The sequence below is a fragment of the Ornithorhynchus anatinus genome, chromosome 11 (assembly GCF_004115215.2).
Source record: "Ornithorhynchus anatinus isolate Pmale09 chromosome 11, mOrnAna1.pri.v4, whole genome shotgun sequence".
NCBI lineage: Eukaryota > Metazoa > Chordata > Mammalia > Monotremata > Ornithorhynchidae > Ornithorhynchus > Ornithorhynchus anatinus.
In genome coordinates, this window is record NC_041738.1 from 4,352,268 (window position 1) to 4,367,408 (window position 15,141).

The window sequence follows — 15,141 nt, forward strand, 5'->3', positions numbered from 1 at the left end:
CCCACTTTTTGAGGCCTACCCCAGCTGCTTGGGAACTTTCATCTTCTGAGCCTTCTTCTCCTTTTCTCCTTCCTCTTTCCGCTTCCTCTTCTTCATGCTGAAATCTTCTCCTTCTTTTATTTTGGAAACCTGTAAAAAGAATACAAAATGCATCTTGCTCTTCAACTGGAACCATCTCCATCACAGTTACACGGCCCACTCCAGGTGGACAATCCAGTCAAGCGTGCTTTTTGGGAGCTTACTGCTGGTTCAGAGCCTTCAGCTGAGAAGCAGCGTGGCCTAGTGGATATAGCACAGGCCTGGGGGTTAGAAGGACTTGGCTTCTAAACCCAGCTTTGGCACTTGCCTGCTGTGTGACCTTGGGCAAGTCACCTCACTTGCCTGGGGCTCGGTTCTCTCGGACTGTCAACGTGGAGTATGGACCGTGTTCGTCCCCATTAGCTTGTCTCTACCCTAACACTTAGTACAGTGCCTGGCATATAGTAAGCGTGCGTGCAAGTACACACATGCGCCGCCCCCCCGCTGGTCCCCACCCCTGGGCCCTGGGGGTGGGCAGCTCCATCAGAAGGAGGAGCCCTGACCACTGCTCTCAAAAAGCTTCCTATCTAAAGGAGGCAGCGAGAAAAACTCAACCTTAAATAAACCCATGCTGGAAACAATAATAATGTTGGTATTTGTTAAGCGCTTACTATGTGCCAAGCACCGTTCTAAGCGCAGGGGTGGATACAGGGTAATCAGGTTGTCCCACATGAGGCTCACAGTCTTAATCCCCATTTTACAGATGAGGGAACTGAGGCATAGAAAAGTTAAGTGACTTGCCCATAGTCACACAGCTGACAAGTGGCAGAGCCAGGATTCGAACCCACGACCTCTGACTCCCAAGCCCATGCTCTTTCCACCGAGCCAAGCTGCTTCTCATTAATAAAATCATCTTCCGTTATTAAAAATACCTATTTAGAAAGGTGAACTTTCCATGGGCTATATGGATTCCGGATATGAACCTTGGGGGATCGAACAAACCGGAAGAGATCAGTTGCTCGGGAGTATTTACTGAGCCACCCACCGTGTGTACAACTGAGGGTACAACTCCACCGGACTCTGAGCACTGTGAGGGTTTCAGAAATAAATGCACAGTGGCTATGGACGGAAGTGCTGAAGTGATAACTGGGGGAGATCTGCCCTGAGAGGGGAGCAAGAAGACTCCCTTGTGGCATAATAATAATTATTGTGGTATTTGTTAAGTGCTTACTATGTGCCAGGCACTGTTTTAAGCACTTGGGTGGATAGAAGCAAATCGGGTTGGACACAGTCCCTGTCCCACAGGGGGCTCACAGTCTTAATCCTCATTTTACAGATGAGGTAACTGAGGTCCAGAGACTAAACTGCCCAGGTCACATGGCAGACAAGTAGAGGAGCCGGGGTTAGAGCCCTAAACCAGAGCCTCCTTGGTTGAGGAGGGAAATGAAGATTATGGAATTAGAGGCGGTCGAGGAGAGGCAAGGGCCTTTGGAGAAATTCCTTGCCTCCTCCGTCAGCAACAGGTAGGTTGAGAGATCTCCCTCCCCTCGTGACCACTCAAAGCTTCTGCAGGGAAGTATCCCCATCCTGGGTGCTCGGTAAGAAATTTCCTCAAACTCCTGCGCGACGAACACCTCTGACTGATTGGGATGAGCAAAAGCTCACCGAACCAGTCATTCGCTACATGGGTCACTCGCTCTTTACTTGACTAATGCAGAGAGTACCAGCCAAGGTTTAGTCGAAGAGGCTAGTGAAGAGCCGTGTACTGGACAGTGACCTGAAAAAAATTCAAGCTTAGGCGCAGGAGTTATTTAGTGACCAGGGAAATTAGCTGCCATTGAAGAGTTCTGAAAAGGGGAAGGAAGGATTCAAAGAGACAGCCTTTGGGAAAGAACCATCCAAACCATAGGCTGAAGGCTAAGTCGTCCAGCTGTAGGTTTTAATCCAGTCTGGCAATGGACCATTCAGAAGGTCCTCAGTGCAGGGAGACTGAAAATGTCTGCCCAACGATGGACCCATCGTACTCTCCCAAGTGCTCGGTACAGTGCTCTGCACACTGTAAATGCTCAATAAATACGATTGACTGCACGAATGGTTGGGAACTCCTCACACTTCCAACTAGCTACCCAGTCGCCCACGGTTGCCCCGAGTCTCCAAATGCACTCACTTTCGGCGGCCTGTGCTTTTTCATCTCGACGAAGTCTTCATCCTCCGATTCTGACGCCTGGCGGAACTGCAACGTGCCGGTGTTGATATAAAATCCTCCATATTTGGTCGTCAGAGAGGCGGGAACCAGTTCGTCGTACTGTACGGGGAAATCGAAGCTCAGTGAAGACCCCACGTCTCCGAATGCATTCGCATGAAGTCGTTTTCCCCGCCACTCACCCCGGCCCTTAGATATTAACTACAGACCCATTACAAGGGAGAGCCAGCGGGCTATTTATTCTACAGACCTGGGCAGACATCTTGCAGAAGCTACATAAGAGCACCAACTCACTGTTTTTACAACTTTGACAGGACACTTCTGTAATGGGAATCGAAATGATAGAAAGTCACGTGAAAGCCACGAGCGCAGAAATGAAGTGGCGAGGGGGAAGCGGTGGGGGAAGAGAGGAAAAGAAAATCAGGAATTAGTCTAGAAACAGTCCCTCTAGAAGGTAAACTCCTTGCAGGAAGAGAACATGTCTACCAACTCTCTTGTACTGTACTCTCCCAAGCGCTTAGTAAAGAGCGTCGTACATGGTAAGCATTAAATAAATCCTGATTGATCTCTGTGGAGACGACGATTTGGGGATTTTCTAAACCCATCAGAGCTGCTGTTCGTGCTTTTGTGACCTCCGGACTGGGTTCTAAAGTTTGGGTGTCAGATTTGGGAGCACTGGCCTCGATGTTGTGAATGCCTCACGGGTCTGCGGCATCTCAGGTGGCATATAATGGAAGGGAGGCACTTGACCGGGTGAACAGAGATCGGGCCTGAGAGTCACCAGGCTCCGTCACCTGTCTGCTGTGAGACCTTAGGCAAGTCACTTCCCTTCTCTGGGCCTCCATTACCTCATCTGTAAAAGGGGGATTAAGACTGTGAGCCTCATTGTGATTGCACTCTAGGCTTCAAGGCTCTACATCACCTTGCCCCTTCCTACCTCTCCTCCCTTCTCTCTTTCTACCACCCACCCCGCACGCTCCGCTCCTCCGCCGCCCACCTCCTCACCATCCCTCGGTCTCGTCTATCCCACCGTCGACCCTCGGGCCACGTCCTCCCGCGGTCCCGGAACGCCCTCCCTCCTCACCTCCGCCAAACTGATTCTCTTCCCCTCTTCAAAACCCTACTTAAAACTCACCTCCTCCAAAAGGCCTTCCCAGACTGAGCTCCTCTTCTCCCTCTACTCCCTCTGCCACCCCCGCTTTACCTCTCCGCAGCTAAACCCTCTTTTTCCCCTTTTCCCTCTGCTCCTCCACCTCTCCCTTCCCTTCCCCACAGCACTGTACTCGTCCGCTCAACTGTATATATTTCCATTGCCCTATTTATTTTGTTAATGAACTGTACATCGCCTTGATTCTATTCAGTTGCCATTGTTTTTACGAGATGTTCTTCCCCTTGACTCTATTTATTGCCATTGTTCTTGTCTGTCCATCTCCCCCGATTAGACCGTAAGCCCGTCAAACGGCAGGGACTGTCTCTATCTGTTGCCGACTTGTTCATCCCAAGCGCTTAGTACAGTGCTCTGCACATAGTAAGCGCTCAATAAATACTATTGAATGAATGAATGAATTAGCTTATATCCACACAAGTGCTCAACAAATTTTTTTTTAAAAAAGGGACGAGCCCCAAACTAACACACTGCACTATTTCATCATCACAACCAACGATGGCATGAAAATACAGGACTAAAGGAGCTTACGGTCAGAGAGGGTGCTGCTTTTCGTGATTACGATCCAAGTATGGGCCCCGAGGGGGACTCCTGCTTGCCTCTCCTGTTTTCCCCTTTTCCCTCAAGATTTTTCCCTGCAATATGCCAGTGTGCAGAGTATTGTACTGTGCGTGCCACAGTTCTAAAGTGAAAAATTGAAAAAGACATTGATTTCTTCTCAGGCTCTCCTGCGGTCCTCTACACTACAGGCTCGTTATGGGCGGGGGACGCATCTGCTTGCGTCGTCCTCTCTCAAGCGCTTAGTACAGTGCTCTGTCTGCAGTAGGTGCCGAATCAATACTACCGACTGCCTGATCGATCCCGATGTCCGGCCCAGGGTGGAGAATGCAAAATGCCAGACTGTTTGATCTCTGGGCTCCCGTTCCCACCAAACCCAACGAATTCCTCACCCTCCGGCAAAGAGCCCTCACTGTGTTGGCATTCCATGCGCCTGGGGCGGGAGCCGGGAGTGTCAAACCACTTACCGCCTCGGAGTTATCGATGAACGGATCCGTCTCATCGTAGCCAAAGCCTATATCGATCAGGTCCTGCAGGCGATCCTTCCGGTGCTTGCGAGGTTTGCCGCCCTGAAAAAGACAGGGATGCCTCCGACAGTTTAGTCTGCATGCCGCTGGCATGAGGGAAAGACCCCAGAATCGTGAGGCTCCACAGGGGCTGAGGGGGTTGTTTCCTTGTAACCCTGCTTCATCTCCTGCTCACTGGCACTACGGACAAAGAATGTATCTGCTTACTGTTGTATTGTACTCTCCCAAGCGCGTAGGACAGCGCCCTGCACACAATAAGCACTCAATAAATACGACTGAGCGAATGAACGAACGAATGGCACCGGGGCTAGTCGAGCACGTGAGAATTACAAGGCCCTATGACGATCCAGTGTATCTGTGGGTAACGAATATCTATTTTTTCAAATGGTATTGGTTAGGCATTACTGAGTGCCAAGGACTTTTCTAAGGACTGGGGTAGATACAAGGTGATCAGGTTGGACATAGTCCATGTCCCACGTGGGGCTCAGGGTCTTCATCCCCATTTTACAGGTGAGGTAACTGAGGCCCAGAGAAGTCAAGTGACTCGCCCAGGGTCATCCAGCAGACAAGCGGCAGACCTGGGACTAGAACCCAGATCCTTCTGACTCCCAGTTCCGGGCTCTAGCCAATCGGTCACATAAGCGCTTACTGCGCGCAGAGCACTGTACTAAGCGCTTGAGAGAGTATATGCCAACAGCGGTGGCAGGCATATCCCTTGTCCATAACGAGAAGCAGTGTTGCCTGGTGGAAAGAACACAGGCTGGGCAGTCAGAAGGATCTGGGTTCTAGTTCTGGCTCTCCCCCTCGTCTGCTGTGGGGCCGGATCATTTCATTTCTCTGTGCTTCTGTTACCTCATTTGTAAAATGGGGATTCAGACTGTCAGCCCCATATGGGACAGGGACTGTGTCCCACCTTATTAGACTGTATCTAGCCCAGCACTTAGTACAGTGCCTGGCACAAAGTAAGTGCCACAAGTACCTCAAAAATAAATGAAAGGAGCATCCAGTCTAAGACAAAACCAGTCCACCAGTGACTTCTGGAGGCCACGAACTGTTTGGAAATGGTTGCCAGCCAGACGCACGGACTCCCCAAGACCCCAACGAACCCCACGATCTAGCAGCATATCAACGAAGCAATCCATGTCCAAGGGCTTGGCTATCTACACCTCACAAGCACGGGAACTTGAGCCAGAAGCCTGGCACGTTCACGTGGTCACAATCCCAGGGAACGGGGGCGAGAAGAGGCTGCAGATCTTCGACACTAATTAAGTTTGGAAAACCCTTGAAGAGGGGCCCTGCACGGCTTGGTGAAGGGAGGTCAGTTTCCTAGATTCCCGAGGGAAAACCTCATCCGCCTCGGATACCTATTTAGCTCCTCGTTAGGGAAATCTGCTCATGCAGCCTTTTGTTTCGATGGGAAATACGGCAATGCATTCCAGTCTCCTCCGCCAAATTCCCCAATGCCTCCGTACATTTATATATTCATGAAGATTTATGTAAATAAGCCCATATGTGTGCAGGATGGTTATTAATTTTCAGACTACATAAAAACGATGGCATTCGACAGCTCAACTCTATGAGGCACACGGTCTTTGTCCGCTGACTTTTTTGGGCTTTTATTTTCCACCCCCGATTCTTCAGAAAAAGATAATCCTCTGTATTTGCGATAACTGGGGTCAAAGAACACCACCATTTAGGTGTGTGAGTGATGACGGAAGTGGCTTTCTGCAACTGAAAAGCCTTTAGACATCCAATGCATAGCTTTATCCCGGGCAATACAGTACTCGGTCCGTGGGGGTGGGAGGAGAGAGAGAAGACATTAACCGTCTTGGGAGTGGATGTGGCATTTATTCTTCCAAGGAACAGGGCTGCCATCCTGACTGCAGGGTGATGTTTTCACCTTCGGGGCAGGTGGGAAGGAGCAGTGACAGACAGGATTGGTGATCAGTCAGCAGGGCGGGAGTAAAGGTCAGTGGGTATTGGGAAGGCTCAAGAGGGAAAGAGGACGTTTGCCTTCATTCAGATATCAAGTTGCTCAAAGGAAAGGAGAAAATAAAAAAGTCTGGAGGAGGCCCGGACTTAGACACAGTTTAGAGAGGGGAATACATGTGCTTCTTTTCATATCTGTGAAGAGATTTCTTCTTCGCCTGGGGAAGCAGCACAGGTCAGTCTGGGAGAAGAGGAAGCCTCTGTTTCACAGCAGAGTTGTTACTGTACTGAACTTTCCTATTTTTAATGCATTTGAGATCGAAATTACTTTTTATGGTAGTTGTTGAGCGCTTACTAGGTGCCAGGCACTGCACCTAAGTGCTGAGGAAGAGAAACACAAGACGATCAGGTTGGATCCATTCCGTCCCACATGGTGCTCACCAAGTCAGAAGGAGAAGGATTTCAACCCCATTTACACAGATGAGGTAACTGAGGCACTGAGAAGCTAAGTGACTTGACCAAGATCACACAGCAGACAACTGGCGGAGCTGGGATTAGAATCCAGGTCCTCTGACTCCTAGGCCCAGGCACTTTCAACTAAGCCACGCTGCTTAATGGCTGAACTAGACAGATCTTTTTTCACCCTGACACCTTCAAAAAGAATGCAGAGTGAAAAACTACTCTATGTGGGCAATAAAGTAGCGATCACGTGGACCTTCTGTTCACCATACTGGACCTTCGATAGCCTGACTTCGACACGATCGTTGCCTTCACTGGCTTCCGGCTTCTCTGTCTCTGAGGCCGGCGTTCCAAGTCAAATGTCCTAATGCCACTATATCCCTCGGGAGCAGAGAGGTGGAAAAGAATCCTCCATCATCCGGAAAAAACACACACAAAATGTCAAAGCTGGCGATGAACACAGGCACATTAAAGGAGAGAGAGATGAAAATGCTGCTTCGACGTGGGTCTGCGACCCGATCATTTCCGAAGGTGAAGTCTTCAGGGATGGGATCCGCCCACTCCGTGAAGCAAACAAGGGCCGAATCACTGGGTGAAATGTATGAAAAAGAGACTGACGTCTGGGCCCAAGCGGGCGAGGAGAAAATGATTAACCCAGGTCGAGGGAGGGAGCGCATTCCTCACTGACCTCATCCCGTGGGCCTGGGAGCCCACAGGAGACGGGGACTTCCTTGCTCCCTGTGGAACGAAACGGTTGCTGCAAGGGGTAACGCTCCTGGAACTAGATCGGGGGGTCAGCAGCCTGTGACTCCCAGGGGAAGCCCCGCTCTGAGCTTCTTGTTCCAGACTCCGGGGTCAGGAGACGGGGGCACCTCCCAAGGCCGGCCCAAGGGACAAGTGGACCGAGCAAGAGAGCAGGGAGCCATTTCCTGAGATGCCCCTTGCTAGTTGAGTCCTGTTCGAGGCACTGCAGCCAGGTAGCAATCCTCCCCCCTCCCTTGTATGACTGCCTCTTTTTACCCTAACTGCTCGAAGATTTCTTTTTTTTCCACCTTGGGCTTTTCTGCATAAAAAGACTGCCGACCCTTGGCCTAGCAGGTATGAACTCTTAGAAGCAACTTTCCACCCTAGCTACTCAAAGATACTTTTTCTTTTTTTTTGGCTTCCCTGCCCAAAGAGATTGTCACCGCTTGGTCTTTCAGGTATAAATTCTAGAAGCACCTTTGCACCCTAACTGCTCAAAGATTTTTTTTCTTTTTTCTTTTGGCTTTTCTGCCCAAAGAGATTGCTGACCTTTGGTCTATCAAATATGGACTCAAAAAGCAAGAAAGCCACAAACTTCCTCAGGGATCCTAGAACTCCTTTGGATGCCCATTTTTACTTCAGTTCTCCAAAAATCAGGGCTCGTGGGGATGAAACGATTAGATGTGCTCGAAAAAACAATTCAGCAACATTTCCTCTGAACAAAATAAAAGAAAACCAAACTAACCCTCTAAGCAGAAGACTGCTTTGAGCAACATATACACCAGCTTCAAATAGGACTCCTAAAATTATAAATCGACCATAACCCTGATAACTCCTAGAAGAGTTGGTGGTACATCACATATTAATAATGACACTGGTTAAGCACTTATTATGTGCCAAACACTGCACTGAGTGCTGGGATAGATACGAGAAAATCAGGTCAGACAGTCCCTGTTCCACACGGGTGCTCTCAGTCTAAGTAGGAGGGAAAACAGGCCCTGAATTCCCATTTTACAGATGAGGTAACGGAAGCCCAGAGAAGTGTACTGACTTGCCCAAGGTCACACAGGAGGCAAGTAGGTGGAGCTGGGATTAGAACCAAGGGGGTCCTCTTACTCTCAGGTCCGTGGGAAGAGCTCTTTCCATTAGGCCATGCTGCTTCCCACATCCAGATTCAGGGTTGCTACTGAGGCAGTTCTAGGTGGGAGACGAGATCACCTTAGCCCATGTCTCGCCTAATACTGGCGGGGTGGAGAACCCAAGGTTATCTGTCTCTTCTATCCTCACTGGAGAGGGGGGAGGAGTCACGTTTTAGCTCCTTTCCCAACCCCTACTGGAGCGGCAACGATCGGCTCGCCCCACTTTTCTTGCTAGACAGCCCAACGGAGGGGTTCCTATGGCTCTTTTCCTTGTCATCCTTCCCATATCTAAACTGCAGGGAACCCAGGTTCAAGCTGACCTGGGGAACTCACCCACAGGGAGCCCTTGCTGGTTTCCTAGAACACCTGTGAGTTACCATATTATAATCTCCCAAGTGCTTAGTACTGTGCTCTGCAGACGAGAAGCGCTCAATAAGTACTAGTGCCTGATGGGGACTCTAACCCACCTTGCTTTCTCTATGGTCTGGAGCTTCTAGAGAGATGAGCTGCCAGAGAGCTGGGGCCAACCTAAATCTCCTACTTCCTTCATCCCTTAAAAAAAAGATGATTCTGAATCACCAAACTAGTGGGAAAAGGGGTTAGGTTCCCCAGTCCTGACTCCTACCCAGATGACGGGAATGTTCGGCCCCGTCTTCCAATGACTCGGTGGCTCAGAAGACACCTGGAGGAGCAGGGTGGCCTAGTGGATAGAGCACGGATCTGGGAGTCAGAAGGACCTGGGTTCTAATCCCAGCTCAGCCACTTGTCTGCTGGGTGACCTTGGGCAAGTGGCTCTACCTCTCTGTGCCTCGGTGACCTAATCTGGAAAATGGGGATTAAGACCGTGAGCCCAAGGTGGGACAGGGCCTGGCATACAGTAAGCACTTAAAAAATACCACAATTATCTTTATTATTAAGATACTGTCGTCTAGCACGGCATTTTCCAAAAGACAACGTCTATGCCTTGAAGGGTTTACTGCATTGAGAAATAAAATGACCTGCTCAAAGAATAACCTGTGAACAAAAGGGTGACAAGGCAGTTGAAACCACCCCAAGCCAGACTCCCAATAACCCAGAGCACACATGGATTGTCCTGAATACAGAAAGGCAGAGAGATCGCTAGGGTTTCGCTTGATGTTGTTGAATTTTGAAATAAACTGTGGGAAGTTTTGAAGACAGTCCATTCTGAAAGGGCAAAATACACAATTGATTACTCCCAAAAAGCAAAAACCAACATAACAAATACTGTCATTTTCCAACCAATATTCTCGATCACTGACGCTACTGTCCAACCTTTGCTGCGGAAGTAAAAGAGCTGGTTGTGACCTGATCTTTCAGGAATCATCCTTCCAGAACACACTCAAAAAACACTGGCGCCAACGAGCCATTCATAAAATACTTTGGTGGGTGAGGTTTCAAAGGAAATCATTTCAGTGAACTGGAGGAAATCAGCTGCCTTTCTGGCATCTTATAAGTGATAATCAAACCTTAAACAATACCAACTTCTTACAAGAGATGCTAAAAGAAAATTTTCTTCCTTGGAGTGATTCAGAATGAGAAGCAGCGTGGCCCAGTGGCAAAAGCCCGGGCCTGGGAGTCGGAAGGCCCTAGGTTCTAATCCCGCCTCCACCGCTGTCTGCTGTGTGACCCTGGCCAACTCATTTCACTTCTCTGGGACTCAGTCACCTCATCCATAAAACGCAGATGAAAACTGTGCACCCCAAATGGAACGTGGACTGTGTCCAACCTTGTGGCTACTCCTTTTACAGTGCCCGGCACACAGTAGCACTTTACAAATACCACAAGGAAAATGATTCATTCTGAATGGAGAAATCATTTGGGAACGAGAGGGGAAAAAAGACAATCAAGAAAGTTGGCCTCCCTCTTCTAGGAAGAGGAAGGTGAAGATGGAGTTTGCCAACTATTTGTTTCTCATAGTGTCCCACCTTATTGCTGTTTAAAGCACATATTTCGCCTCTACATTCGACAAGAACCCAAAATTCTTTGTGACTTTATGATGTGGAATTTGGGGATGAGGACCAACCACAGCAGAAGAGTGAATACAATTACATCAAAGTGCTCAGTAAGGGGCTTCACAAGCACCCAGAAAGCCTCCTTGATCGTTGCCTTTCAGCAGACAAATGGCGGTCGTGTTGCTTGCTAAAGGGAGGCAGGTGGGGAGAGGCTGACTGGAAAGTGCCTTGCTTCATAGGGATCTGATTACACCCCGATATATCCAATTTTACAATTTCCAAGCACTGTAAAAGGATGCTTTCGGTGTTCCCATGCTTGTTTTGTTAAAACAATCGGACGGCTTTGTGGCTGGAAAAAAATAAATAACCAAGATATTGAGTAGCTGTGGTCTGGGGAGACAGCTGTTGTCCTAATCCCCCAATATCAACGAATAATCTGGAGAATTGAAAATCGCTCATCTCCCAATGATTTCAGAAGTATTTCCCATAATTAGCCCTGGCAAATAAAATCAGATGGTAACTCGTTTTTCCCATATGGCTCCAAGATTACTCTACAAACCTATCCAAATGAATCTCTATCTTCATAGTACGTAACATTTCTGAAGCCTATCTCTATATCTGAGCGCTGATTTTTATGAATTAAATGTATATCAAACAAAAGTACTCTGGGTAGGGAAAAAAAAAATGAGCCCGAGGTTCCCACCCAAGTGAAGTTACATCGATTGCACCCAACGGTTCTCTGGTTAGCCCGCCCTGCAATCACAGCGCTTACCGGATAACTCTCCATATAAAAACCGAAAGGGATCTCTATATTTCCCTATTTTACATCAGGTGGCCCTATTCTCTGAAGAGATGAGATTCACGCTGGGGTTGCGGGGGGCGAAGGGGGAGGGCAAGATTCACCTACTGGCCCCAAGGGGGTATTCTCACCCCTTCTCCAGATGGAATGGATAAAGTTGGCACTGAATGATCTGAGCTTTCAAAATCCCTCCTCTTCCTGCTTCGCTTAATTTACCCGACTCAAAATTTTCCTACAACAGCTCTTTTCTCCTCAGGGCTTAGTACAGGGCTCTGCAGGCAGTAAGCGCTCAATAAATGACTGACCGATTCCTGACATCATAACCCCGATGCCATGCTAATCAATTTATGCTTTCCTCAGCCTGCTCTGTCTCCATCTGAAGAGGCAATCATCACCTGCTGGAAAGTCCCTGGTATAATTCCTAAACATCCCAGTGCTCTCTCCTAACTGGGCCTCTTAATCAATGGTATTTACTGAATGCTATGTGCAGAGGATGCACTAAGTGCTTGAGAGAGTACAATGCAAAAGAATTATGAGAAGCAGCGTGGTTTAGTGGAAAGGGCCCGTTCTTGGGAGTCAGAGGTCATGGGTTCTAATCCCGACTCTGCCACTTGTCTGCTGTGTGACCTTGGACAAGTCACTTCACTGTGCCTCAGTTCCCTCACCAGTAAAATGGGGATGAAGACTGTGAGCCCCATGTGGGACCACCTGATTACTTTGTACTTACCCTAGTGCTTAGGACAATGCTTGGCACATAGTAATGACTTAACAGATATTATTATGAATTATCAGACACGCTTCTTGCCCATAACGAGCACACAGTCTAGAGGACTCTCAAGCAATCACATTTATCAAGCGCTTCCCATGTGCAGGGTCCTGTATTGAGGGTATGGGAGAATACAATACCTCAGATTTGGCAGACACGATCACAGCCCACAAGAAATTTACAGTCTTGGTCAAAATCAGCAAAAAAATCCATCAGCGATATTTCCTAAGTCCCAACTGTGTGTAGGGTTCTGCACTAAGCACTTGGAAAAGTTACAAGATGTAAAGGACATGATCTCTACTCTCAAGGAGTTTACAGTTTGCGAGAGGAATTCCTGATCTGAGTGACAGAATTTTAAAAATTATTTTAATCCGCCACTCTACTGCCTGGTCGCAAGTTTAGTCAGATGTTTTAGGGGTCTGTTCGCTTACCAAGTTCTTAAGAGCAACCGTAGATGATGAATAGGTCGCACTCACGGCCTTTCAATCAATAGAATTTGCTGAGCACTTACAAAGCCCTGTACTAAGTGCCTGGGATGAGCAATAGACGTAGAAGACATAATCCCCTGCCCCCAGCCAAAACTTAAAATGCTCCATTTTGAGGGTGGAGGAGAGGGAGGAAGGAGCAAGAACTGGGAGGATGATTGCTTCCCAAGCCACACGCCTTCGCTGAGTGGGCCAGGGGGGAGAGAGGGAGGATACCCAAGACCCCGCTACAGTTTAGTGAGCGGGAAAGAAGGGCAGGAGATGATACTGGACGGCACTGCCGCAAATGAAACGATGGCAAAACGACTACCTTGGAAAGCAGTATTCAGGATGGGACAGTGATGGGTGCGATATGAACAATGCTTCCAGAAAGTCGAAGCAGCATGACCTAGTGGATTCTCTTTCCCTCTTCAAAACCCTACTTAAAACTCACCTCCTCCAAGAGGCCTTCCCAGACTGAGCTCCTCTTCTCCCTCTACCATCCCCCCTTTACCTCTCTGCAGCTAAACCCTCATTTTCCCCTTTTCCCTCTGCTCCTCCACCTCTCCCTTCCCATCCCCACAGCACCGTACTCGTCCGCTCAACTGTATATATTTTCGTTACCCTATTTATTTTGTTAATGAATTGTACATCGCCTTGATTCTATTTAGTTGCCATTGTCTTTACGAGATGTTCTTCCCCTTGACTCTGTTTATTGCCATTGTTCTCGTCTGTCCGTCTCCCCCGATCAGACTGTAAGCCCGTCAAACGGCAGGGACTGTCTCTATCTGTTGCCGACTTGTTCATCCCAAGCGCTTAGTACAGTGCTCTGCACATAGTAAGCGCTCAATAAATACTATTGAATGAATGAATAGTGGATAGAGCCCGGGCCTGGGAGTCCGGACCACCTGGGTTCGAATCCCGGATCTGCCACCTGTCTGCCGGGTGACCCTGGGCAAGTCACTTCATTTCTCTGTGCCTCGGCCCTCTCATCTGTAAAATGGGGATGAAGACTGTGAGCCCCACGTGGGACCGGGACTATGACCTGTCTGGCTGATTGATCGATCAGGCTCCCTTTGCCTGCCTGCTCTCCTTTCTGTGTCAACACTTTATGAAGCCCCAGCCCTTAGGTCTCTGAATTGTTTGATCTCTTCCCAAACTTCCAACCTTCTTGAGCCGATTTTCTCCCATCTTCTGGTAGCCTGGCTAATCATTTCCCTTTGCAGTCCCTTTAAGGCTCTTCATTCTCTAAAAGCGATTGCTTAAACCCGCTGCTGCTACTAGTGTAACCTGATCCCTTCTTTCCATCCTTGCTGAACTTCCTGAATTGGCAGTTCTGGCCCCCTTCCAAACCGAGTTTCATACATCCCCAGAAACCACCCTCCCCAAAGAGTCTGCGGACTTCCACTGTGCTAAGAGGCCTCTGCTTCACCTTCATCCGCCTCTGCCACAGAGAACTGTGGCCTACTGGAGAGAGCACAGGCCTGGGAGTCAGAAGGACCTGGGTTCTAATCCCAGCTCCGCCACTTGTCTCTGTGACCTTGGGCAAGTCACATCACTTCTCCAGGCCTCAGTTAAGCATGGCACCCCGAGTTCGTCTTCCCTCTAAAACCTCTTCCCCTGACTACCTTGTCTCACAAGCAGCGGGGATAACATTCTGCTCGTCCTCTAAGTCTATAACTTTACTGTTATCTCTGCTGCCTTTGATCTCCCAAGCGCTTAGTACTCTCCGATGAGAGTGCTCCATAAATACCACTGACCGATTGAGGCCTTCTAATATTTCCCCATGCCCACTATGCCATTAAATAACGTTATTTTCCTCTCCCTGTCGCCCTATTACCTGTCTGGGCTCTAATCACCTCACATCTGTTCGATTGATGGCATTTACTGAGCGTCGAGGACTTGGGAGAGTACTGATCTACAGTTCTTCCTTGCTGCAGCCTCTTTCTGCCACTCCAACCTACACTATCTTATTCACACCCTGCTTCAGGCAAGACAGTGCCCTCTTCAAAGTGCACCGGCCCGCTAAAATGTCTCTCCCGTTTTTCACCCTGCCAACACACTTCGGTTGCCAAACTCCCAGTCCGGGGAAGGCTGAGAGTCCCACCCCAGGTACCCCAAAGGTCTTTATTCAACGTGCTCATGAACACCATGTCACTCATCATTTAGGTACCTCCATTTAGGGAAAGAGGAGGCAGCTTACTCTTGCCAAAGGTCGACTCGCTGTTTTAAGGAGGGCGCGTTTGTCATCAGGGCCCCGGATTTTCCAGTTTGGCTTGGCAAACACCTCTCTCTCACTGCTTCGCAAATCCTCGGGTGTTCTACAAATACCCATCAACTGATGGCATGGAGCACTTACTGTGTGCAGAACACTGGACTGAGCGCCTGGGAAAATAC

General features: G+C 48.8%; 1 protein-coding gene across 2 annotated transcripts in view; it reads right to left on the reverse strand.

Annotated features, from left to right (window-relative positions):
- UBN2 (ubinuclein 2) overlaps window positions 1-15,141 on the reverse strand; it is a 67,245-nt gene that overhangs the window by 39,246 nt on the left and 12,858 nt on the right. For both annotated transcript variants that reach the window (XM_029074804.2, XM_029074803.2), the window contains exons 3-5: window positions 4,412-4,513; window positions 2,186-2,323; window positions 20-129 (exon numbers count right to left, since the gene is read on the reverse strand). In XM_029074804.2, the coding sequence (XP_028930637.1) occupies window positions 20-129; window positions 2,186-2,323; window positions 4,412-4,513 (350 nt within the window). The remainder of the gene's footprint in view (window positions 1-19; window positions 130-2,185; window positions 2,324-4,411; window positions 4,514-15,141) is intronic.